Source organism: Sus scrofa, chromosome X (assembly GCF_000003025.6).
Source record: "Sus scrofa isolate TJ Tabasco breed Duroc chromosome X, Sscrofa11.1, whole genome shotgun sequence".
Lineage (NCBI taxonomy): Eukaryota > Metazoa > Chordata > Mammalia > Artiodactyla > Suidae > Sus > Sus scrofa.
In genome coordinates this window covers 89,620,821-89,645,685 of record NC_010461.5, presented here as the reverse complement: position 1 = coordinate 89,645,685, position 24,865 = coordinate 89,620,821, and the positions used below count along the sequence as shown (strand labels likewise).

Below are 24,865 nucleotides of genomic sequence, written 5' to 3'. Positions count from 1 at the left end.
TCTCCAAGACTGTCAGCTTTAAGCTTCAGGAGCAATTAAATTACCAATTTTCTTTGTTCCTGGAAACAGTCATGTAGAGGAGATATTAATCAAAGACAAAGGCCTCAATTTATGGTCAGGGCTACCATAGGCAGTTCTGCAGGTTGTGCCCTGCTCAAGGGAATCTAGATGAGTGGCTATGAGGGCCAGAATCCAGCTCCACCCTCTGCTCCTTAAACCGTGAGTCCTGTTGGAAAGTTTTGATCCAATGGCATAAAAGAACATCACTCACCAGGCACAGCACCTGTGGGATTGCAATGATCCAGAAGAGGTTTTTTGCTAATTCTCACAAAAGCTAGCAGGAGGCCCCACTAAAAAGCTCTTTAGAGAACTTTTCAAATGGCTATTTCGAGCCCTCCTCCCTTCTCCTCACCTTTTTGCCTATCAATGCTTGGCCGATTGTGAAATCCTTTCAATTTGGGTTTACCAGGTGGTTGAACCGTTTGGGGATTCCTTTAAATTCTTCCAAAATGGGAGTGCTTCATTACAATACGATGTTCAGAATATAGGACACAGTCAGAATGTCCTTTTTTTGTTCTTTCGGAATTCGATATCTTATTACTATCTATTGCCAGGGACCTGGCCAATCTCTTCCCATCTTAAAGATTTTTGTAAATCAAAAGAAACCCAACTCGCCCCCCACAAAAAAAATCCCAACCATAATAGTGATGAAAACATGTTAATTGCTAATATTTATGGAGAATTTATTATGTGCTAGTCATTTTGCCAGGGTTTTTTTTTTTTTTTTTGTCTTTTTGCCTTTTCTAGGGCTGCTTCCCTCAGCATATGGAGGTTCCCAGGCCAGGGGTCAAATCAGATCTGTAGCCACCGGCCTACGCCAGAGACACAGCAATGCGGGATCCTAGCCGTGTCTGCAACCTACACCACAGCTCACGGCAATGCCGGATCCCCAACCCACTGGGCAAGGCCAGGGATCGAACCCGCAACCTCACAGTTCCTAGTCGGATTCGTTAACCACTGAGCCACGATGGGAACTCCTTTTGCCAGGGTTTTATATGAACATCTCATTCAATTCTTACAGCAGCCCTGTAAAGTAAGGCTGATTACTATTTAATGCACTTTCTCAATGAGGCTAAGAGAGGTTAAATAACTTGCCCAATGTCACACAGCTAGTGAGTGGCAAAGCCAAGCTATGTATTCAGGTTGATCTAAAGCAGTGTCTCTCAAACCTAAGTGTGACTGGAATCCCCTGGAGGGCTTGGGTCCCTCCTCCAGAGTTTCCACTTGGGAGGGCAGGGATAGGGCCTCAGAATTTGCATTTCTAACCAATTCAAGGTGGTGCTGATGCTGCTGGTTCAGGGATCAAACTTTGAGAATCACTGGTTTAATGAAAGACTTAGGATCTATTGCCTCCGGGCTACTTGAGGTGTGCCCCTAAAGCATACTTTTGACATCTTATGTTCCACGGTGTACAATTCAGCCAGCCCTTCCATTTTCCTCTCTTAACTTTTGAGCCCACTGATGAAATTCTTGTAATTGCCTCAAGGTAACAAGTGTTGGCCCAGTTTTCCTACAGTAATAACAATAGTGATACTGTAATATGCTCTAGTCAGGAGCCTTAGTGTTGATAGGGAATTTGGTATAAATAAAGGCAAGTCGATATAAATGCTAAAACGACAACTTGCTCTCATGAATGAGTCCACGATTAGTAAGTATGTAACTATCAAGGCCCCAGCCCAAGAGGGAATCTCTAAACATCTAGGCTTCTGGCATTTAAGAGGCCTTATCTGGATAGCAGTTTAGGAAAAGTTAAGGAAAACCTATGTTGCAAGGTATGGAGAAATATTAAAAAATTATCTTAGGCTAAGCAGCAACATGAAGACAATAAATGCACTTTTTTTTTTTTTGTCTTTTTGCCTTTTCTAGGGCCGCTCCTGCGGCATATGGAGGTTCCCAGGCTAGGGGTCTAATCGGAGCTATAGCCACCGGCCTATACCACAGCCACAGCAACATGGGATCCGAGCCACGTCTGCGACCTACACCACAGCTCACGGCAACGCCGGATCCTGAACCCACTGAGCAAGGCCAGGGATCGAACCTGCAACCTCATGGTTCCTAGTCGGATTCGTTAACCACTGAGCCACGATGGGAACTCCTAAATGCACTTTTAATACCAGTTTTACTGTAGTATGAAAAAATGTGATCTGATGCACACTCATGGCCCTTGAATGTATTATGTGTCTGACATCATGCTGAGCTACTTGGACCAGTTGAGCACTAGTGGCAGATAAGTACACGGTGTTCTTAGAATTTGAGGCCAAAAATGTGTGTGGTGTCCTCAGTCCAGAGAAATAGCCAGACATCATGCACTGCAGTGTTTTTTGTTTTTGTTTTTGTTTTTGCTTTTTAGGGTTGCACCTGTGGCACATGAAAGATCCCAGGCTAGGGGTTCCCACTGTGACGCAGTGGTTAACAAATCCAACTAGGACCCATGAGGTTTCGGGTTTGATCCCTGCCCTTGCTCAGTGGGCTAATGATCCAGCATTGCTGTGAGCTGTGGTGTAGGTCGCAGATGTGGCTCGGATTCCCTGTTGCTGTGTCTCTGGCGTAGGCCGGTGGCTACAGCTCTGATTAGACCCCTGCCTGGGAACCTCCATATACCACAGGGGCAGCCCTAGAAAAGGCAAAAAGACAAAAAAGAAAGTTCCCAGGCGAGGGGTCAAAGCAGAACTGTAGCCGCTGGCCTACACCACAGCCACAGCAACACCAGATCCAAGCTGCATCTTCGACCTACACCACAGCTCATGGCAATGCCGGATCCTTAACCCACTGAGCGAGGCCAGGGGTCGAACCTGCGTCCTCAAGGATACTAGTCGGGTTCTTTACCCCTGAGCCACAACAGGAACTCCCATATACTGCAGTGTTCTTAAAGTGTGGTTTGAGGGCCTCCTGCGCTGAATCACACTTTGGGGGGGGGTTGGGAAATATGCATATTCCTGAGCCTCCCATCCTCCTCTTATGTTATCTATTTAATAGAGTGGGTGGGGGAGAACTGAGAGGAGGAGTATGTGAATCTCCTTCTTTCACAGTGTGGCCAGATGGGGTGCATCCTGGGGGAACGTGAGAGTTGGGATAAATCACAATGTATGCCCCCACCCCCCAACCAGCCGGCTTCCTCTCCCATCGCTCTCAACGTTTGTTAACATCAACTAGGTTAAAAGGAATGTTGGTGGTAGGAAATGTCACAGAAGGGTTAACATGCAAATCAATGACAATAGAATGCGGAGTCTCCATGGATTGGAAGCAATATTGTGAGTGCACAACCTGAATATGACTCCTAAGAACTTCTTCAGCGCCAGCTTGAGAAACCATTTCCATCTCGCAAGGTGCGAGACGAGTCCGGGACCAGGTTCCTCCACCAGGAACTCCATAGCCAGGAATCGGGGAGAAAGAAAGTACGCTTTGCTTTTGGAGAAACACAGTTCCTCTCCCTTGAGGAAGTATTGGAGAGAGCATTTCAAAAATAAGAAGGGAAGTGGGAGTTGAGTGCCTTGGGAATTGGCTTCTCCTAGAGTTTCATGACATTTCCTGCTGCTGGCATTGAGGGTGAAAGAGAGGGTCCTGGACAGCCTGCCACAGTATGAAGACACAGATGCTAGACAGCTCAAGTGGGGTTCAGGTGGCTCAAGGAAAGTGCTAATATCGTATCCTGCTGAGATGGGATCTCAGGAGGATGTATCTCCTGGTCTTTGTTTAGGCTATAGAGTGGCTTGACTGTTAACAATCGGGATGGAAACTCACAAATTAATATTATTCAACGATCACCTGTTGACCCAGGCCTTGTCTAGGATTTAAGGTTTCTGTCCACTAATCCTTTCCTGACAACTTACAGGTAAAATCCCATTTTAATGAATGTCATTTTGAGATAATGAAGCTATTTAGTAAAATAATCATGTAGAACAGATGCATCCACAAATCCCTGTTCACAAAGCACTCAATCTATTAAATGAAGACAATGTTGTTTGAATTCAGTATTTATGCTATTTCCATTGTGTTCAATGGCAAAGTCTTACCATGCAAAAAAAACCAAAAAAAAAACAAAAACAAAAACAAAAAAACAAAAAAACCCCCACAAAAACCAGAGGAGCCTGTGACCATTCCCTCTTGAGGCTTCCCTTTCCTCATCTGTAAAATAATGGGGGAGTAAGATGGGCTAGCTGATCTCAAAGGGGGTCTTTCTAGTTATAAAAGTTCTTCGTCCTTCCCTGGTCCTCAGGGTGGGCCACTGAAAGGAAGATGAATAGGAGAGATTCGGGTTGAGAGTAAGGTTTTGAGCACAAAGTATTAAAGACAGGCATGTTAGTATCTGCTCAGCAAATATCCCTTCGAATTGTTCTTCTATATGAATAATCCCAAATGCCCATATCGCACATCTCAAGGAACTCACAAAAGATATGCAAGTACACAACCTCTCTTTCTGAAATTTCCCAACATTCATTGCTCATTGGATACATACTATATACCAGGATAAAGAAATAAATAAGACAGTTTTTGACCCCAAGGAGCTCATGGTTTCATAGTAGAGGCTGACATGAATGAATAAGGGCAATAAATCTTCTAAGTGCCATTATAGAGGTCAGTTCAGGGTACAGTGGGGCTCTAAACCAGTGTCACAGGTTGGTACCCTAGAAAAAAGCATGGCAGATGAAGATGGAGATTTGTGTGCAGGGAGCTTATTGGGGGAATGCTTTCAAGGACAGCACCCGTGAGGGAGAGGTGGCACTGGGACTGGAAAGAGAGAAGAATTCAACTGTCACAACAAAGGTCTTGGCCAGCCCCAGTGGGGGTTCTGAAGCTGGGATGGCCTTTTGGATTTGTCCAGAATTGAGGTAAGGAGAATTGGCCTTTATGCCTCCATGTTGACCAGTCATTGGGTACAGGCTGATGCAGAAACAGGTGTGCAATGCGATAATATTTTTTTTTTTGTCTTTTTGCCTTTTCTAGGGCTGCTCCTGTGGCACATGGAGGTTCCCAGGCTAGGGGTCTCATCGGAGCTGTAGCTGCGGGCCTACGCCAGAGCCACAGCAACGCAGGATCTGAGCCGCGTCTGCAACCTACACCACAGCTCACGGCAAAGCTGGATCCTTAACCCACTGAGCGAGGCCAGGGGTCGAACCCGCAACCTCACAGTTCCTAGTTGGGTTCGTTAACTACTGAGCCAGATAATAATTGTTTAACAGCCAATTTATTGAGGAAAGGGGATAGCCTTGATTTTTAGCGTTTGTGATTTCCATGGCATTATAATGCCCACTGTAGCCAATTTGAAGCTTCCGACATGACAATAACTAGCTCATAAAATCCTTGAAAATGTAACCTCAGGGTCTTGTGAAGAAGCGCAAGCCCGCTCTAGCACACTACTAAGCTGGTGCAGCCTTGGGAGAGGTAGTTTTCCTCGGCCAAGGGCAAGTCCCAGTATCAGCTCTTATCTCCTAACATTCCCAGCAGCTCAGAGAATGAATACTTCATTTCTGAAGGCTGCATCTGGCTGGCACACTGCAGCGCCCAATACACGCAGTATGTTTTATGTAATATTGAAACTATTTGCAGTATTTCATCCAACACAAAGCACTGAGTTCTATTGAACATTTTCCATCCATCTAAGTAATTTTAATATTCCTTTAAGTTAATTAAATGGAATTTTATCTCCATTGGGTAACCCTGGTCATGTCATCTAATCTCTGTCTCTATAGAAGAAGATGCCAATACTGACTTACTTGCCAAGAAGACTTGGATGAACTGGCTGCCGAACTGAAGCAGCCCCTGACTAAACTCAGTTTTTCCCCTCATGGACCTGTTACTGCACTAATTTGGCCAAAGTGATTCATGTTTAATGGTATTGCCAAATCTGGGGAGTCAGGGGCCCTCAGTTCCAGTTTCTCTTTCTAAATCCAATCATTGCCTTGTCAGACCTCTCTGGCACTCCATTTTGCCATTTACACAATGTACGATGATGAACAAGGGAGGCTGAATTCCTCGTGATTCACAAACTAGCCCCAAGGTTAGCCCTAGACTATTCAAAGGAAGCTTTGCACATGTAGAAACTCTCAGGGTAATTATACTGAAGGGGCCAATGGTCATTTGAAAATTCAAAGTTATGGTGTGTGTGAGATTCAAATCAACTTCATAACTTACTAGTTAGTTACACCTTCAAAAATGAAGGATACCAGCTCTAGCCCAAACGGGGACATTTTCTGGGGATATTTAACAAGTGCAAAGGTTTTTGAAAATAGATGAAGCAATATGTAAATACCAAAGACCAGTCATTAAGCGCAGTTTAAGCAGACTCAGTTCCTGAGATTAAAGTTTCCGTGTAAGCGTGTATAATTAATATTTACCACTGGCAGTGGGGTCTTTGCCTTTCTTCAAGAAGCTCAGAATACTTGCCAGGCATTATCAAATTAAACTACTCAATGTACCTGTGAAATGCATTGGAATCTACATTTTAAAGATGTGGGTGCTGAAGCACAAGTGGGCTTAAAGTAAACTCATTTAGCATGCCAAGGGCGAAATTGGATATGACTTTCAGCCTCATGATCTAGCTGCCGTTCTTCAACCGTGGCCTCCTCTAATCCACTCTATTCTAGCATAGCCTTGCCAAACAACATAGTTTCATAAGTCTAGGAAGAATTAAATTGAGTGCAAAGTAATTCCAATTACAGGGAAGTTAGATATTCTAAAGTTGAACATATCACCCATAATATTAGTAGCATTTATAACAGAGTGTGAGTTAGTGCCATTCATACCCGACAGTGGCCTTGCCAAGGGTGGGAACAGTTGGTCAACATCTCGTAGAATGTATGTTGGTAGGAGGTAGGCAATAAAAAGTAGCAGTGGCTATGGGAATATCTCCCATCTTCTCCCTCTAGCCTTCTTATTCTTAGGCATAATAATAGCTACCATTTATTGAGTGGCGGTATGCTGAGCCCACTATAAACATCGCTCCTTCAATCATCAATACCACACTATAGAAGGGGTGGTATAAATTAATAATAAATATATGCTTTTTGAACACAAGCATATATTTATTATCTCCATTTTACAACTGAGGCACAGAGAGGTTAAGTAATTTACTTAGGTGTATATAGCTAGTAACTGGTGATGTTAGGATATAAACCTAGGTCTTCCAACCCCAAAAGCCTCTTTATTATGCTACTTCCCACTTGCTATATGAGTTCTTATTCCAGTCTAGTATAAGCCTCTGCAGCTTGTAGACATGTCTGGTTTGTCCCTATCTCCTAATCAGGGGCCCTGAATATACCTTAGCCACAGCTCAAGGCTTCAACATCTTGCTCATCTTGAAGACATCAGACAGAAATCATTTACAAATCGGTCACAATACATTTATTTCTCCCAATCTGTAGTTTTTGGTACCACATTTTACTAACGTATTGCTGCCATAACCTCCCTGCTTTGTCGGTTTCAGTAATCATCATGTGTATGCATTCAGCCCTGATTGGGGGAGAAACCGAGACGCATCTCTTGGAATGGGCTCACGATCTGAAAATGACTGATGGAACCTATGTCTTTGTTCCCTATGACACCGCCGTGCTCTACAGTTTACCTTATAAGCATGCCCCCTACCAGGTTCTGAGAAACCATCCTAAACTCCCAGGAAGCCTATGATGCTGTGTTAACCATTACAAAGGAGTCCAAGGAAAAGACCTTCTATCAAGCCTTTATAGAAGCAGCAGCTAGAGGTGAAATTCCTAGAAGCTGGAATCAGATCAAGCAAGTGTAGATTCGCAGGTTATTTGGAAGCCGAAAAGCTCAAAAGTCAGGAAGAGAACTATATTTCCTATCAAGTGCCTCTATTCCATAGAGTCAAAGACAACCACACACTAGTTAAAAACACCTTTTGTTTGTAGGAAACTTTTTTTTGGTCTTTTTAGGGCTACACCCGTGGCATGTGGAAGTTCCCAGGCTAGGGGTTGAATCGGAGCTGCAGCTGCTGGTCAACGCCACAGCCATAGCAATGAGGGATCCCAGCCACTTCTGTGACCTACACCACAGCTCATGGCAATGCCAGATTCTGAACCCACTGAGCGAGGCTAGGGATCGAACACACATGCTCATAGATATTAGTCAGGTTTGTTAGCCACAACAGGAACTCCTTATTTTTTTCTTTTCTTTCTTTCTTCCTTTCTTTCTTTCTTCCTTCCTTTCTTTCTTTCTTTCTTTCTTTCTTTCTTTCTTTCTTTCTTTCTTTCTTTCTTTCTTTCTTTCCTTTCTTTCTAAGGAAACATTAATAAAACAAAGACATTACTGGAGAATTTTTTTTTCATCTTCAAGCAACCTGCAATGACAGCATATGGCTATAAAGAAGACATAAAATATATTTAAGAATAGGGAAATAAAACTTTTATACCAGTGCTGTTCCGAGGGGGCCTAGGGAAAAGAAATCTTGTTTTTGATCCAAGTTCTGAACCAATTCAACAGTAAGAGAACTGGTATATAAGAAGGTACTACCTTCAGCATTGATAAAGCTGGTGTTGAAGAATGTGGCGTCTGCCTGTCTGTATTTGAGTTTCCCAATATTGAATCTGAGGATGATCTGACTTCTCCATCTAGTCACCAGCATTGCTGGACCCCTATATTCTTTCCCCATGAGGGCATGACTTTTGTAAAACGTATAGCCTGGAAGAGCACAGTGGAGCATGACTCCCTGTAGGTAGTCTGCTCCCAACTTGAGGTTGGTCTTGAGAGGTATTAGGGTCAGAAGTGGTATGGTCTACCTACTAGCAGTGTGATTGGACCAAAGTAATTTCCTTCAGCGTTCTGATCTGTACAAAGGGTGGTTTGGAATAAACCAGTGGTTCTTAATTGAAATATTCTACTCCCGGGGGTATTTTGGAAATTGCTAAATATGTGTAGCTCTCTTCCAAACTAACTCGTCCGATTAAGTCGCCCCTCCTTTGTGGAAAGGAATGAGTAAGGGAGGTGAAGAGATCAGGCCTTTCTTGCTAGTAGAGCTCTGTCTGTATGAAAGGAATCATTTGGAATAGCAAAGAATTCTTCCCTAAGAATATATAAGAAATTATATTTAAGGTATGTAAGATGAATATATGTATAAACATTTCAGGTTCAAATCGAAATCACTTGAGAACTAGGGGAAGGAAAAGCAGTGGGGACAGGATGCAAGCAGAGAAATGAATGGACAAAAACAAAATGGCCAAAAAATGGACAAAAGACAAAAACAAAGGGAAAAATACAAAGAAGACAAGGAATATGAGAGGAAGATAGGAAGGCCAAAGATGCCAGTTAGTCTAGAAAAAATACAGAGGGGGTTTTTATACATTAGAGGCCAGACACGGAAGGCAGCCATTTTCAGAAGTATTTAGAATGACAAATAAGTTTACAAGTTCTAGCACTTGCTAGCATACTGTATTAGTTATACTGCTCTGGCTATAAGTAATCAGACACAAAATGGCCCAAGTAATGTATATATTTTTTTCAAAACTGGAAGGTATGGGAGCTTTAAGGTCAGTTAATTCAGCTGCTCAACGATGCTATCACTGAACCAGGTTCTTTTCACCTTTCCACTTTCCACGATCTGGTTGCTCTCATGGTCTCAAAATGACTGCCACGGTTCCAGACATCACTTCCAGGGTGGAAGTGTCTACAGACAAAAATGGGGACTGTCCCTCTCGTGTGTGTGTCTATGTGTGTGTGAGTGTCTCTCTTTTTTTTAATGGCTGCATCCACAGCATATAGAAGTTTCCAGGACAGGGATTGCACTGGGGCCAGAGCTGCCACCGACAGCGGATCCTTTAACCCACCACATTGGGCTGGGGATCGAACAGGCACTGCCAAAGAGACAATGCTGGATCTTAACCTGTGGGAACTCCCTGTGACTCTTTTTAAGGGTGAGGAAATCTTGCCCAGAAGCTCCTCAGGCAGACTTCTCCCCACATTTTCCTGGTCACAATGGTGTCTCACACCCATATAACTAATAATTTAGAAAGAAGAATGAGACCACGTGACTGACCCTATGGCTGTTGCAAAAGTGCGAACAAAATTGAGATTCTATTAGCAAGGAAGAAAGCTGTCAGGTAGGTAACTGATTGTGTCTGACACTCACATTCTCCGTGATCTTCTCCTCTTTGTATACAGTTCATTCCTTTCTCCTATGCACTGCCTCTTTCTCTGAATAAAAGATTCAGATGAAACTTAGATTTTCTTATCCCTTTCGGTCCTGAATATTGATAGCAGAATTTGCTGATTCTTGTTCTAATAAAAAAAAGTGACTAGCAGAGATATTTACAGCATTGAATGTGAATTGTATTACCACCGATATGTTTAGAATCAATATGCATTTTAGGAGACACACCCACATATTGAATTGAAAACAATTTCTTGATTTGGTCAAGAATGGCAAGAATCCCTCAAACTGCTAAGAATGGTTGCTCAATTCAGTTGTTTGGTATATTTGTAGACAAGCAAGCCGGTGGTGATTCTTTTGTGCTTTTTTAGCCAATGATACAGCATCACAGAGATTTGAGATTAAGCCATCTTTTTTTACTTTAATCACAGAATTGAGAGGAATGGAAGGGTCTGTGTGTATCTGTGTGTGTGTATTATACATATATATAAGCAGATATTTTGATACAAAAATTTAGACCTTCTACTCTTAATATTTTATCTAATCTCTTTGAGCTTGTGGAGAACATAAGGTAATTAAGGCAAAAAAAAAAAAGACGCCATTAGTTTGGTTGCTAGGCAGCATGTACTCTGCTTTAGACAAGGAAATAGAGAGAGCGAAAACAAAGACTCTAGAGCTTATAAAAAAGCCTGTTTGGATGCATTTCCACCCCCACTTTGCAGGTGCCTCGGCTTTACCTTCATAACCAAAGAATAATAGAAGAGTGAGACAATTATTTTCACATCTCTGATAAACAAACCCCCCTTCCCTAAATTACCTTGCTGAAAGGTACTTTTGAAGGCAGCTATACGTATGGCAGGAAGAACATATGATAAAGACACACTTAGGTTTAAACCTCAGCTCTTTTACTAGCTGCGTGTCTTTCGGCAAGTCACTTAGATTTTTGAGTCTCAATTTTTCCATCTGTCAAGTGGGTTTGCAATCTACATCTTCTGGGATTATTGTGAAAGATTAAACAAAGTGATATGTGTAAAGTGTCTAGCAGAGTGCCTGGCTTACAGCTACTTCATTTCCAATTTTTCTCCTTTGGGGCCAGGATGACCTTATGGGTTGATGGCGATCTAGCATCTAAGTTATTGTCTGACCTCAGCTTCCTACTGTCTTGAGGTTTTCTGATTACTGGCACAGAGTCCCCCAACCACTCCAGTTTTCAAAATTATTTCACTTTCAGAATTCCAATTGGTATTTTCTCATATCCAATCATGTAGTTCAATGTTTGCTTATCCCTGGGCTCCTATTGGTTTTTCCTATTCAGTCAATAGATCAACGACTCTTTATTAAGCACCTGCCATGTGCCATGCGCTATGCTGAACTCCAGATAGAACAGTAAATAAGACAGGATTTTTGTTAGTAGTCTGGTGGAGCCAGTTAATAAAAGCCAGTTGTGTGCCTCTTTTCCCAACTCTGCATTCGGTGGCATCATGTTGGTTGCCTGAAATCAGGCTTTGAGAGCATTCACATCACAGACATTGGTGAATGCTACAAATAAGAGTTTTTTCCCTCCTCACACTGTTGCCAACATTTACTAGCACATTGCTTGTTCCTGCTCTTGTGGGGCTCAAATTCTAGTGAAAGAGAGACAGTAAATAAGTAAACACATATACGAAAAAGATGGCTATATTCCTCCCTTACCCAATAACTTCCAGTAGAGTTGAAATTTCTACATATAGGTTATATTGCTCACGGCAGTGATTTGCATCTTTTTTTAGTTTACACACTTGCTTCTTCAAAAAATAAAAACAAACAAAAAACTATCAAAATGATGCATGCCCATAGTTTAGAAAAATTAAGAAATGCTAAAAGTTTCATATCAACAACAACACAGTCCCTAGGCCTTCCTCCACCCTTCATCAGAAGCAACCACTTGCATGTCTTTTTGTTCTTTGTTGTGGTATTCATGTTTCTAAATACCTTACGACTACTGGTTTCTTGATTACTCAATTTTGGACATTATTTGTTGACTTCCCATTATAGTTGAGGATTATTAGTGTTTATATACTTACACTCCTTCAGGCCCTCAATATAGTTATGTCACAATTTTTAGTTAAATTCTTATTTTGTGGTTTTTTTTTTTTCTTTTTCAGCTGGTCCCATGGCATATGGAAGTCCCCAGGCCAGGGATCCAACCCTACCTACACCACAGCTGCAGCAACCCCAGATCCTTACCCCATTGCACCACAGCAGGAACTCCATATTTTTCTTTTTAATATTATACTATCTAGGAGTTCCCGTCCTGGCTCAGTGGTTAACGAATCCGACTAGGAACCATGAGGTTGCAGGTTTGATCCCTGGCCTTGCTCAGTGGGTTAAGGATCCGGCATTGCCGTGAGCTGTGGTGTAGGTTGCAGACGCGGCTCGGATCCCACGTTGCTGTGGCTCTGGCGTAGGCTGGCGGCTACAGCTCCGATTAGACCCCTAGCCTGGGAACCTCAATATGCCGAGGGAGTGGCCCAAGAAATGGCAAAAAGACCAAAAAAAAAATTATACTATCTAAATATCATTCATAGATGACCCATGTGGTATACTATAGTAATAATTCATTTCTAGTATAACTTGATTTTTCCTGGAGTTAATAATTGCTTTATTTTTAACTTTGTTTTACCTTAATTTGGATATCCAAGTCTTTCTATGCTGTCTGATAAAGCTGTAGAATCTTCTCGAAAACAATTTTATACATGGTAAAACCTGTTAAGTCCCTTATCGATGTCATTTGTTTTCCCTGAGGCTCTCTGGCCTCCTACTCCAATCTAAACTTGTTGCTCCTTAGGCTGCAGTACAGCTATTTTGGTAGGATCTCACTTTTTATCACCCTAGAAATTTCCTTTCTCTCTGTTCTATGCTGGATTCACTATTCATGACTCATAACTCCCATTTGCTTGTTTACTCTCTCACTTTAGTGGAGTACATCCTTTAGTAGCTTCTGAGAAAAGTACCCAGGAGTTAGATATTTGAAATTTTGCACTGAGTCTTTGTTCTGTCTTCACTATTGATTGATAGTTTGACTAAGTATATAAATCTAGGTTAAAAAGTATTTTCTATTAGCACTTTGAAGACATGGCATATTATCTTATTTCTACTCTTGGTGTTCAGAACTCCAATGTCATTCCTCATCCTTTGATGCAACCTGTTTTCACTCCTCCTTGATCCCCCCCCCCGAAGCTTTTAAGATTATCTCTTTACTCGTTTTTTTTATTTTTAAATTTTTTTGTTATTTTTTTTTCTTTTTAGGGCCATACCTGTGGCATATGGAAGATCCTGGTCTAGGGGTCTAATTGGAGTTGCAGCTGCCAGCCTACGCCACAGCCACAGCAACACCAGATCCGAGCTGCATCTGCAGCCTTCATCGAGCTGCATCTGCAACCTTCACTGCAGCTTGCAGCAACACCAGGTCCTTAACTCACTGAGCGAGGCCAGGGATCGAACCCACAACCTCATGGTTCCTCGTCGGATTCGCTAACCACTGAGCCACGACGGGAACTCCTCTTTATTCTTGATGTAATGAAATTTCATGATTATGTCTGGATCTTTGACATCTGCTGTGTATTTGGTGGGACCTTTCAATCTAGAAGCTCATTCTGCCTAGAAAATTTTCTTGTGATATTTATTTGATAATTTCCTCAACATTTTTCTTTGTTCTCTCTGGAAATACTATTAGTTGGATATAAAACTGCCTGGGTTTAATTTTTTAAATTGTCTTATTAGTTCTCTTTTATCATTCATAATCTCTGTTTTTACTTTTTCTTTCTGGAGGTGTGGCTCAATTTTGTGTTCTAACTCTTTTCCTGATTAATTTTTTTTGCTATCATATTTTTACCTTCCAAGAGTTGATTCTTGTTGTTTGATTATTCTATTTTTATATCATCCTGCTTTTGTTTCATGGATGTAGTATCTTCGTTTATTTCTCTGAAAATATTCATTATCATTTCTTTAACATTTTCTGTGCTTAGAGTTTTCTTCAGTTCCTAATTGTTCGTGATTCTTTGTTTTGATCTTTCTGTTTAATCTTGGATGCTTTCTTGAAATGTCTGATGATCCTGACTGTCTGTTCATATTTGAGAGTGAAGATTTAAAGGAGGATATGAAAGTGTATGTACATGCTGGGTATATTGACCTGTGGGTCTCAATATAGGGCAATTGGCTTGCCAGCTGTTTTTGGTGGTATTTTTGTTTTCGTTTTTGGTGTTTTTTTTTTTTTTTTTTTTTTTTTTTTTTTTGTCAATATCTGTAGTTCTTATCTCCTGGGCTAGTCCCTTTTTTCAGAGAAGAATGTTCCACTCTCCTTCCTGGGAGCCGTAATCCTGGCTGTCACTTTTCTAGAAGCCATGTTAGGGGAAGTAGACAGGGATTCTCATCATTAGGTATGAACACTTTAACTCCATGTTTCTTTTTTATAGCCCACCTCACTCTCACCTTCCCTTTGATCAAGTGTTCCAGCTCTGGAGCCTCTCTGAATCCGTTTAACCTGTTTCCTGTCGAGATCTGGCTCTCCTTGGCAGAGGGGGGGATGGCAGAAGTCTAAGTGCTCCTTACAGACATTCAAACAGCAATCTCTCTCTTAGTGCTCTGTCTTGTCCACACTTCTTTAGTATACACTGCCTCAAATTCCTAAGCATTTCTAGGATTCACAGGGTGCGAATCTGTTTGTTGCTTACCAATAGTCCCCTCTTCAGACACTTAGATGGAATCACCCTCCACTCAGCTAAATCAGTTACCACTCTTGTAGCAGCTTTCTATCTTCCTATTGTGTGGTTCAGGATTATAGATGTCTCCTAATACCATCAGATATGGAGGTTTATTGTTTCTGTTTCTTGTGCTCCTTGTTGATTGGGAGTGATGGTTGAGAGGAGGAAGGGAATGAAGAAAAAAATTTTAATTTTGCTATTTTTAAAATCAGGAAGCTATGAAAGAAAAAAGAAGTTACAAAAGGTAGATATGATATTCTTTTATCAGGGGGTTTAACCACAGTTCATTAATTAATTTAGCAAATATTTATTAAGTTCAGCTATAACGTGGTATTTAAGAGCATGGGCTCTGAAGGCAGACTGCTGTAAATTTACTTATGCTGTCTGTTATCTCCATTATTTTTATATTGGGAATAATAATAGTACTCACCCCATCGAGTTTCGAGGATTAAATGAGTTAACACACATAAAGGGCTTGCTTGGCACCTTAACGATTCCTAAATAAATATTTACTATTATTATTAATGTTGTTATTTTTATTATGATGATGGGCTAGGAACTTTGCAGGCAATATAACAGAAAACAAAATAGAAATAAGATCTTTCACCCAACGAAAGGGAACAGTTTTACCATTTCATGGTGCTAAAGATGCTGGGTCTATAATTGGGACTCTTTTATTTATTGGTCACAAATTCAAGATTGGGACAATGGTCTTAAACACCACATTTCCAGGATGATATTACCAGAGGCCTGTGCTTCTCTTCTGAAATACAAACAATAGCAGCTATCATGTATTCAGTGCTTATTCTGTACCAGGTAGTTTATATGAATGATCCCACTGAATCCTCAGACCAAGCCTACAAATTAGGTATTATCAATTCCATTTTATGGATGATGAAACTGAGGCTCAAGGTAACTTGTCCAAGGTCATACAGATGGCAAGTGGCAGAGCTGGGATTCCAACTCACATCTACTACCAGACGTACCAGAACCTGACCATTCAACCACACATTAGCATTAAAAAATTTTTCTTTGTGTTCCATGTCTAGTGCTTAACGTAAGGTAACATTACTAAGTGACTAATACTTTGACCTGAATGGGTTTATTGAATTATTTTCTTCTCATATAGGAGGTGGTAGGGCTTTATGAGGACCCATGAAAAGAGAAAAATAAATCAGAATGAAGAGATTAGATGGTGGGACATCAGTGACAAACTTCCTAATTTGGCCTTGGCATGATTGGGCAAAGATTATCACTTTGCACCTTTATATTTTGGCACAAAAAAGGCTTCTGAAATAAGGGTTTGGTTCCTGCATTCTTCACTTTCATTGTATTCCCAACGTTTGTTTTCAATGAAATTCTATTGGATACAAATGCACATTGCTAGAACACACATTTTGGATATTTTTTCCAAGTGTAGCCTTATTTGGCTAAGCAAAGGAAATCCTCTGGATTTCTCAGCAAGCCTGGGGGACCATAAGCTCCTGCACCTATTGTTTTCCATTACTATAAATATGGGTGCTTGGCAGGGGGATGCTAGGCTGATGGGGATGCGGTTAGGACTGGAACATTCCAGGATGGGGCCCACCAGACAGGTTGTCAGAAAAGGTTGCTTGCAGCTCAGAGTGGCTACAAATTGTCTTTGTATCTCATTCTATATAAAATAAGAGTGTTATGTTCATGAATATCATATCAAACAAATCAGGCTATTAGCCAGTTCTTGGCAAAGTCCAAGGGCTGAGATCATGCATTATTGGAGGTACCACCTTTAATGGCAAGAATTCAATTGCCCTTTGGTTTCCTGATTGCTGCATGAGCCTGGGTTTTTGGTCAAAAGTGATGTTGCCATTTTGTCCTTTAAGTGATGCTTGCCAAGCCAGGTATGTTTTAATGTACACTTCCAAGGACAGAATTCTTTGGAAGCCGGTTTTGGGTCTTTCAAACACAGTAAATCTAGACTGCTGATAGTCAACTTAATGACAGCATGAACCATTAAAGTGAACAAATTCAAATATCACCACTCCTGACCCAGACCTTGTTCTCCTGGATACAAGCTCCAAAAACCTAGGGTAGAGCTAGCTAAAGTTACTGAATAACAATGAAAGACAATTTTCAAATATCATTCATTTATTTGCAATTCATTCATTCACTTATTCAGGTTCAGGTTTATACAGTAGTCAAAAGCAATAGACTGCATCATTCCTGGTCCATTCTGGCCTGTGATGTAACAAGGTCATCTGTCTGATGGAAGGTCCTGCCAATCTTGCTTCTTTGGAACTATAGTCAGAAGCTAAGACAGAGGGTTGTAAAGAGTGACCTTAACTTCTCTCGACCCACTCTCTACCTCTTCTTTTTCTTTTTCTTTGAAGCAGCTGCAAGCAACTACAGAGCTTTTGTTACCTATGCTAACAGAGTATGCCTTTGGCTTATGAGAAGGGGCAATTACCGCTGCTGAAGGGCACAGCGGTAAAATAGCAACACAAACCAGCTAGAACACAAATCTAAACCCTCACAGAGAGGGAGTGGGACATAGTGACCATCCCCTCTTGTGCAACTGAATGCTGTTGCTACAGCTATGCTCTTTCCCTTAGCTTCAAGTCCCTCTCCCATAGTTTTGCGGCTCTGTGTGTGTGTGTGTGTGTGTGTGTGTGTGTGTGTGTAGCATATGATATGTGGTGGAAGCTAGAGAATTCTGAAGAACAAGCTTTAGGGTTCAGTCATCTTGTTGAGTTGCTGTCAGTCAGCTCTAACAGGGGTCAGTCTGAGAGTACAAAGGGCAGCATAACTTGGCCAGCTGGAAACCCTGTGGGATGGGTCAACTCAGAGGTGAGGGTGTTGTTTTTAAGAGTTTTAATCTTTGCATTTAGCTGTAGGTTAGACACAATCCCTTTCCCAGAAGGCTCTGTGCCTTTCTAAACAGAATACTAGCATTCCCCTTGCTTTCAGGGGTTTGCTACCCCGTTTTGTTTTTTTTTTTTACTCATTTGTTTTACTAGTATTGATTTTATACTCCACCTTCCAGCCTTTGTTTATTGTCATAGCCTACCAAAACCCCCGAAAACAGGAAGACTCTTGCAGAAATCCTAAATACAAGTAAATGCAGCACCTGAGAATCTCAGGAAGAAGAGTTAGTGAAGATGCCTTAAGGGACCTCAGTGTGTGCTAGGCAGCTAAGTGTGGATGACTTGGTGGCAGGATGTGGCACCCATTCACCATGCCTATTTCTATAGTGTGTGCAATGGCAGGGTGGTAAAGGGAGATCACTGGGATAAAACTCAGGAGAGTAAGATGTTTCTGCTCTATTGTTGATTAGCTGTGTTACTGGGGCAAGGTTTTTGGCATGAACAACTGGTATCAAGCAGTAGCTTTCAACAAAAATGGGAAAGACTCATTGGAAATGGAACAGGAGGATTTGAGGCAGAGATCAGGAGTTTGACTTGGGGTATACTGAAATTTAATATTCAAGCAGAGATACCAAGTAAGCAGTTAACTATATGAGTCCAGAATTTATGGAAGAGGTCTTAGCTGGAAGTATAAATCGGAGATTTACGGTATAGTTTGATAAGTGTGATATTTAAAGCCATGAGAGAAGAGGAGCCCAAGGGAGTGAGTGTAGATAGAGAAGAGGACAAAGGACGGAGCTGTGGGGCATGTCCATGGTAAAAGATCAGAGAAATGAAGGTCCTTGATATTTAGTCCTGTCCAAAACCACTTGGCATGGACCAAATATTCTCATGGACATTTTGGGTAGGGTCGAGTTTCTAGGACCTTTTGATGTGGACCAAATGTCTTCTGAACATTTTGCATAAATGTGACCAAATATCAAGGACACTTTGGCATGGACCAAATGTCTTATGGATGTTTTGGGCAGGAACTAGTGGTCCTGAAAATATCAAGGGCCTTTTGATGTGGACCAAAATCTTATGACTATTTTGTACAGGCTCTTATGCCTGCTAACTGATCTTGACAAATCATTTAACGCCTCTAGGTCTCCCTTTCATATCTAGAAAGTAAGATAGCTAGACCAGATGATCCCTAAGGTTTAGACATTCATGATTCTGTATCCTCATTTTAGAGAGGAAGAAATTAAAGCCCAGAGAGAGGGAATAACAGACTTGGCCAACATCCTGGCATTAGGAACAGACCCTAGGCCAGTATGTCTTCTTCTACACTATTGGTCTTAGACTCCCTAAGGAGCTTTTGATAATGCTGATTACTGGGTCCCCAACCTAAAGTGTCTCTTTTTCTTGGCTGGATTGTGTTTGGCATTAGTATTTTTGAAATTCCTCAGGTAATTCTAATGTGCAGCCAGGGTTGAAAACCCTCTGCTCTACATTAATAAGGCATGGCAGTGTCTTGCTAGCTGCTACACCTCTCTGCATCTTGACTTGTTGAATCATTTCCAACACAAAATGATTCGCTCAATTTTAAACCCTTTTATTCTGACAAAGATTGTTACAGGAGGATAGCTTTCTAGACTTTGTGAAACCAAAGTAGCAAGTATTAGCTTTCCCTGAAGCTTAGGAAAATGACATGACCATAGCTTTCTTGAACTCCATCCTAGAAGTGAAATGGTATGAAAAACCATGAAGCCATGGCCAGTGTGGGGGCGGGGGAAGCTGAGAGAGAACATTGGCTCTTCTTTCCCACATTTTTGGAAAAAAGGATACAAGGTTTGTTCCAAAAACGAAACTCACAAGGTTAATGAGCAGAGCATCAGGCACAGTACACAGATGCTGTTGCCTTTACCATATTTATATAGCAGGAAGGGTCATGCTATTCATTGTAGCAGCCTTACTGCTTTTTGGTGGCTTCTCACCAAAGCCTTGCCACTTTGCACACCACTAGGATATAGGATTTCTTGATTAAAACCCACGGTCTCCATATAGTCCAACATTTGGCTCTATATTTGAGGTTGTGTACGTGTCAGTATGCATGTCTACATGTGTATGTGTGGGGGTATGTGTTTAAAACTGTATTCTAGTGTTCACTTTTTCTGGGGATCATGTGTCTAGCAAAATGGCCATTTTGAACTAAGGACACAGATGTGGAGTGTGGGGACATTATTTATAGTCTTACCACACACACCTACCACTCTAGTAGGGCCAGCCAAATGATTTTATCCATGCATAATGCACCAGTGATTAACCCGGTAAATTTCTTTTGAGTGTCTCTTGTCTATTTCGTACTTTTTTTTTTTTTAGTGTCCTTTATAGCTCTAAATCACTTTCTCAGTTTAGGAGCGTAAAAATATATTGTGTATGACTTGGTTTGCTCATAAAATTGTCATATTTGATATATTTAAAGATGTGAAGGCCTGGGGGAGAAAAAGAGAAAAATTCAGGGGAGAAACCAAGCAAGTCCTCAGAAACAATTGTTTTTTTTTCCCCCCCTGGGTCTTCATAGCTCACCTCCACTCAGACGTGCAGGCCATAATAATGAACACAGGCTTGGAATACACTCTGAGATTGCTCTAGGGCAACTAGGGCTCAAGATAATTGTAATTTTTAAAAATAGGTTTCACCGTTGTTTGGAACCATCTACAATTCAATTTACTTTATCGCACAAGCCATGAATAATGCTATGAAAGAAAATGGACGGGCTAGTGCTGCCAGCCTGGTTCAGCACTCCAGAAACATGCAGCTCTATGGATTCAACCAGTTGATAAGGACAGATTCAAATGGAAATGGAATTTCAGAATATGTAATCTTGGACACCAACTGGAAAGAATGGGAGCTCCACAGTACTTACACTGTGGGCATGGAAACGGAGCTGCTATGGTTCAGGGAGACCCCCATTCACTTCCCTGGTGGCAGGCCCCCTTGGGCAGACACAAAATGCTGGTTTGCAGAAGGGAAGATCTGCCAAGGAGGTAGGGAATGGAAAATCACCAGTAGTCAATTTGGCTCAGCTTGGGTTACAGGGAACCTCTTTAGGGGAAGGCATATTTTAAGATTGGGACATTCGTGGAATCAATCATTTGCATTCATGTGACACAAACATCTTGGCACTTTATGTAGTTAATTTAAAATAATAAGGAAAATGAGAGGTACTTTGCAGCCTTGAATAATCATCTATAATTTAAAGACGTCCCCACTCATTTTTAAAAGGGTCCCACTCCCAAAGAGCCCTCTAATAAGAGGATGACCCTTCTCCTTGGTCTTTGGTAGGCTATGATCTGTGATTGTTTCTCTTGCTAGAAAATTCACCTGTCCTTCCCCTAATGTATCCAAATCCTGTCAATCAGTTTCCCCTTCAGAAATACCATATCTATACCCTCTCCTCTCTGATCTCCCCCTGAACTAAAAAATCTGTCCCTCACAGCTTAGCACAAAATTGCTTTTCAATTATTTCTTGGGTATTGATTGTGTCTCTTCCTCCCATATAGACTGCTCCTTGAGGGCAGGGACCATGGCTAATAACTCTTATGCCCCCCGCCCCCCGCCAACCACCCACCATGGTAAGCATCCAATAAATACATGCAGTTTGACTGACTGATGGAATGCCTCTAGATTGTGGAAGAGGGGAAACTCCATCCAATCTCTGAGGGCCAGAGGGGAACTTTGGAAGGATCTATAATATTATCCCTATGCAAGTATACCCCACACCCTTCTAGAACCAAAGGCATCCATTTGAAATAGACTTTGACTTATTTTTGCTTTAGCATGACATACCTAGCAACCTCTTCACTTGCATCATCATATATTTTCCTCTGAAATCTTCAGACTCCATCCATATTTAGATTTTCAAGAGGACAATTTATATCCTAGTGAAACCACGAATTATCAAAACCAGACTTACCCTTGAAGGACAAGTGCTATGTTTTTCATCTATAACTCATGAGGTCTATGGGCTCGGGTGAATTAAAAAGTCTTTTATTTTATGAAGGCAACATAATACCCTTCACAGGTGAGATAACGTATTTGGTCTCAAGAACTCTATTGCTGTCCAACTTAAATTAAGGTACTCAAAGTTTTCCATTCGTGGACTTTTTTTTTTTTTTTTCTCCAAATAAACACCCGGGTCAGCCTTAATTCATGTGATTTGTTATTGTCAGAGTCGTGAGTGGTTTTGCTTCAGAACAGTGAAATTGCTTTCTGTGTCCATAAAGTCAACAAGACAGACTGTTCTGGAGAAAAATGGAATTAAGTTAGGTAGATGTGGCTTGATTTTAGAGTCATCAGAAAGCATGAGGAGTCGCTCTGTGGTGCTGTTTATTTACAGCTTCTTTCTGATGCCATTCTTCCCCTTCCTCTTCCTCTCTGCAGGCATTGACCCTGTCTTTGCTGTGATGATCTGCCTTGCTTTGCTTGTAGCTCTGCTATTAATGGATTTTCTTACTTTATAAGGTACTTTTTTCCCCTCTTTTTGTATATAAAAATACATCTCGTAATAACCTTGTTAATATTGATTTCTGGGAAGTCATGTTTCAGTACAAGTGCCTCCTTACATGACCCACTGATTTTCTTTTTTTCCATAGTGATTTACCGACCCTACCAGCCCCATTTAGAGTGAAGTGTTTTCATGATGCCAAGAATAACTTCCTCAGCTGTGTTGTTGCCTGTGAGCAGATCTGGCTCTCAACACTATCGGGAAATAAGAAAACTAGTACTTTAGGGCCTGCCTACTCCCTCTCTGTGCTCCCCTTTCCACCAGCAGAGTCTCCTATAACCATTTCCTTCCCCAAATGGTATGGACTGGTAGGTACGGACTGGGATATTTTAACGAGTTCCAAGAATTAAGCAGACTTTGGGTAGAATCTAAGATTTAGGGATAATGATATTAATTCACAGAACTATAGTGTGGATTAAATAAACTGAAGCAAGTAAAGTACCTACAACAACACCTGACTCACAGTCAGTGCTCAAGAAACGGTAAATCTCAACTCCTGCCCAAGCACATGGGACTCTCCTGATGATTGTTGGGAGCCTAGGATCCTCTCTTTGGCACTCATGCCTTTTGCCCAGGGTATCACATTCCAGGTTTTTACTGTCCTTCTTCCTTGGACAAAAGCTATCCCAGCTAATCGTCAACATCTCATTATCATCAAGTCTCTGTCTTCCTCTCTCAGATCCTTTAACATGTGACCAACTATTACAATGAACTAATTCAGGGTCAAGGATAAATGGCTGAAGATGGCTTAACATGACACCCATTTCTTATAATCTTGGCATTTGAACAGTTGGACCTTCCCTGTATCAGCATGATTTGGGAAAAAAATGAAAAACGAAATCAACCACAACCCTCCCACTTTAACCCTTTCCATCCTGCAAACCATGTCTTTGTTATCTCCTTGTAAGAATGGTCCTGACAACCATATGACATGAACTTGGTAGGGAATGGAGTGTAGCTCTTTTGGCAAATTCTAAGGAAGAATGTCTAGAATGTATCAAGTAGTCTGTGTAAATTTGGACCAGACCTGAAACTCTCTTGGCCAGAATTTTCTCACTTGTGAAATGAAGGAATTGGATTAGATGATTTTTAAGAGCCCTTCCAGCTCCAATATTCTAATGAGTCTGTGGAATCCTGGATTGAAACTCTAACAGGTGTCACACTCAGGGTTTAATATGTTTGCATTGCTGTGAAAAACCACTCTTATCTAATCTCCCCAGTATTAGGAACTTGATAAAGCCACATGAAGCATTAGGTAGCTTGTGAATTGTTAAAGCACACTTGATAAAGACAATAGTTCAAAGGAAGTTTTTCTTTTAATTTCTATAACTGTGACATAACCCTGCTCAGAACAGAAATTTAATGTCTTTAGCTGCTGCCAAAGAATAAAGTATTTAATTAACATCATTAGATACTTAGTGAAAATAAATGCTATCCAATCAAGATCTTCCCTCTTCCCCTTCTAGGGAGAGGTGAAGAGTTATAGTAATCTGGCTCCCTAATGCCCAAACACCCCATGGCAAGGTGGGAAATGGAGTCACTCAGCTGCTTATGTTATTTGTCAACCCCCACCCCCCAAATGTCTGACCTCATTGGTCTTTCCCAAGGAATGGACTCATTCTTTGGGCATAGAGTAAGCCCCACCTGCAGTTCATAGGAAGAGAAGGTAAAAAGAAAAAAAAAATCATGAAGTGGGGGTGGGGGGCGTTTGTTTGGAGCTTGTGGGCTGAAGGGCAAAGAAGACTGGAGAGGAAAATGATTGGAGAGGGACATGATTAGAGAGGAAAATGATTGGAGAGGAAAATGAGTTTGAGACAATTGGTACTTCAAGTGGTCACAGAAAACTCAGAGACGGGAGAGAGGCACATCATTTCCCAGAGTCACTTGGGCCTTGGTTCTTCAGCTAACAAAGCACAAAAGATGCCCTCTCTTTGCTGCCTTCCTCCCTCTCTCTGCCCACCACGGCTGCAATCAGAAGAGCCGAGCGGCTGATGAGTTTCTGTAATAGATGGTGATTACTTGCAGGAGAGTGGCTCTCTGTTCCTTCCTTTTCTCTGTGTTTTGATTGTTTAAGTTTTTTTTTTTTTCCAGAAAGAAAGACGTGCAAAGAACCCAACCACCCCAAAACAAAGGATTCTTTGAACTCCTCCTTTCTCCCTACGCCGAACCAGATTGCCTCGCCTTTCTATAAAGCTCTCTCGTGCTTTGTAATACTAATGATGATAATGATAATAATGAGCTCTTATACTTTCATAGTGCTCCATGCTTTTCAGAGCACTTTCACATATATTATCGCATTTGATTTTCAAAACAACCCTATAAAGCAAGTAATGCAAGGACGATTATCCTGCGAGATAGATGAGGACACAGGGGCATGAGAGGTTAAATTATTTATCCAAGGTCATCTGGCTAATTAATGACAGAATCAGCACTACACCCCAGGTCTCTGAATGGGGAGTCCAGCTTTCTTTCTATTAGTGTATCCTGTAGCATGAATATTTTTACAGGTGTGCCTGCTTTAAGACAATTCACTACACATATGCAATAGATAAGTTAGGGAGTGGGGCTTTAC

The 24,865-nt window shown here is 41.3% G+C and overlaps 1 protein-coding gene across 1 annotated transcript in view; it reads left to right on the top strand.

Moving 5' to 3' along the window:
• Window positions 1-24,865, top strand: part of GUCY2F (guanylate cyclase 2F, retinal) — a 95,540-nt gene that overhangs the window by 7,806 nt on the left and 62,869 nt on the right. Inside the window, 5 exon segments of the mRNA XM_021079862.1 lie at window positions 7,484-7,668; window positions 7,670-7,792; window positions 20,419-20,773; window positions 22,170-22,220; window positions 22,223-22,250. Coding sequence (XP_020935521.1) covers window positions 7,484-7,668; window positions 7,670-7,792; window positions 20,419-20,773; window positions 22,170-22,220; window positions 22,223-22,250 — 742 coding nt within the window.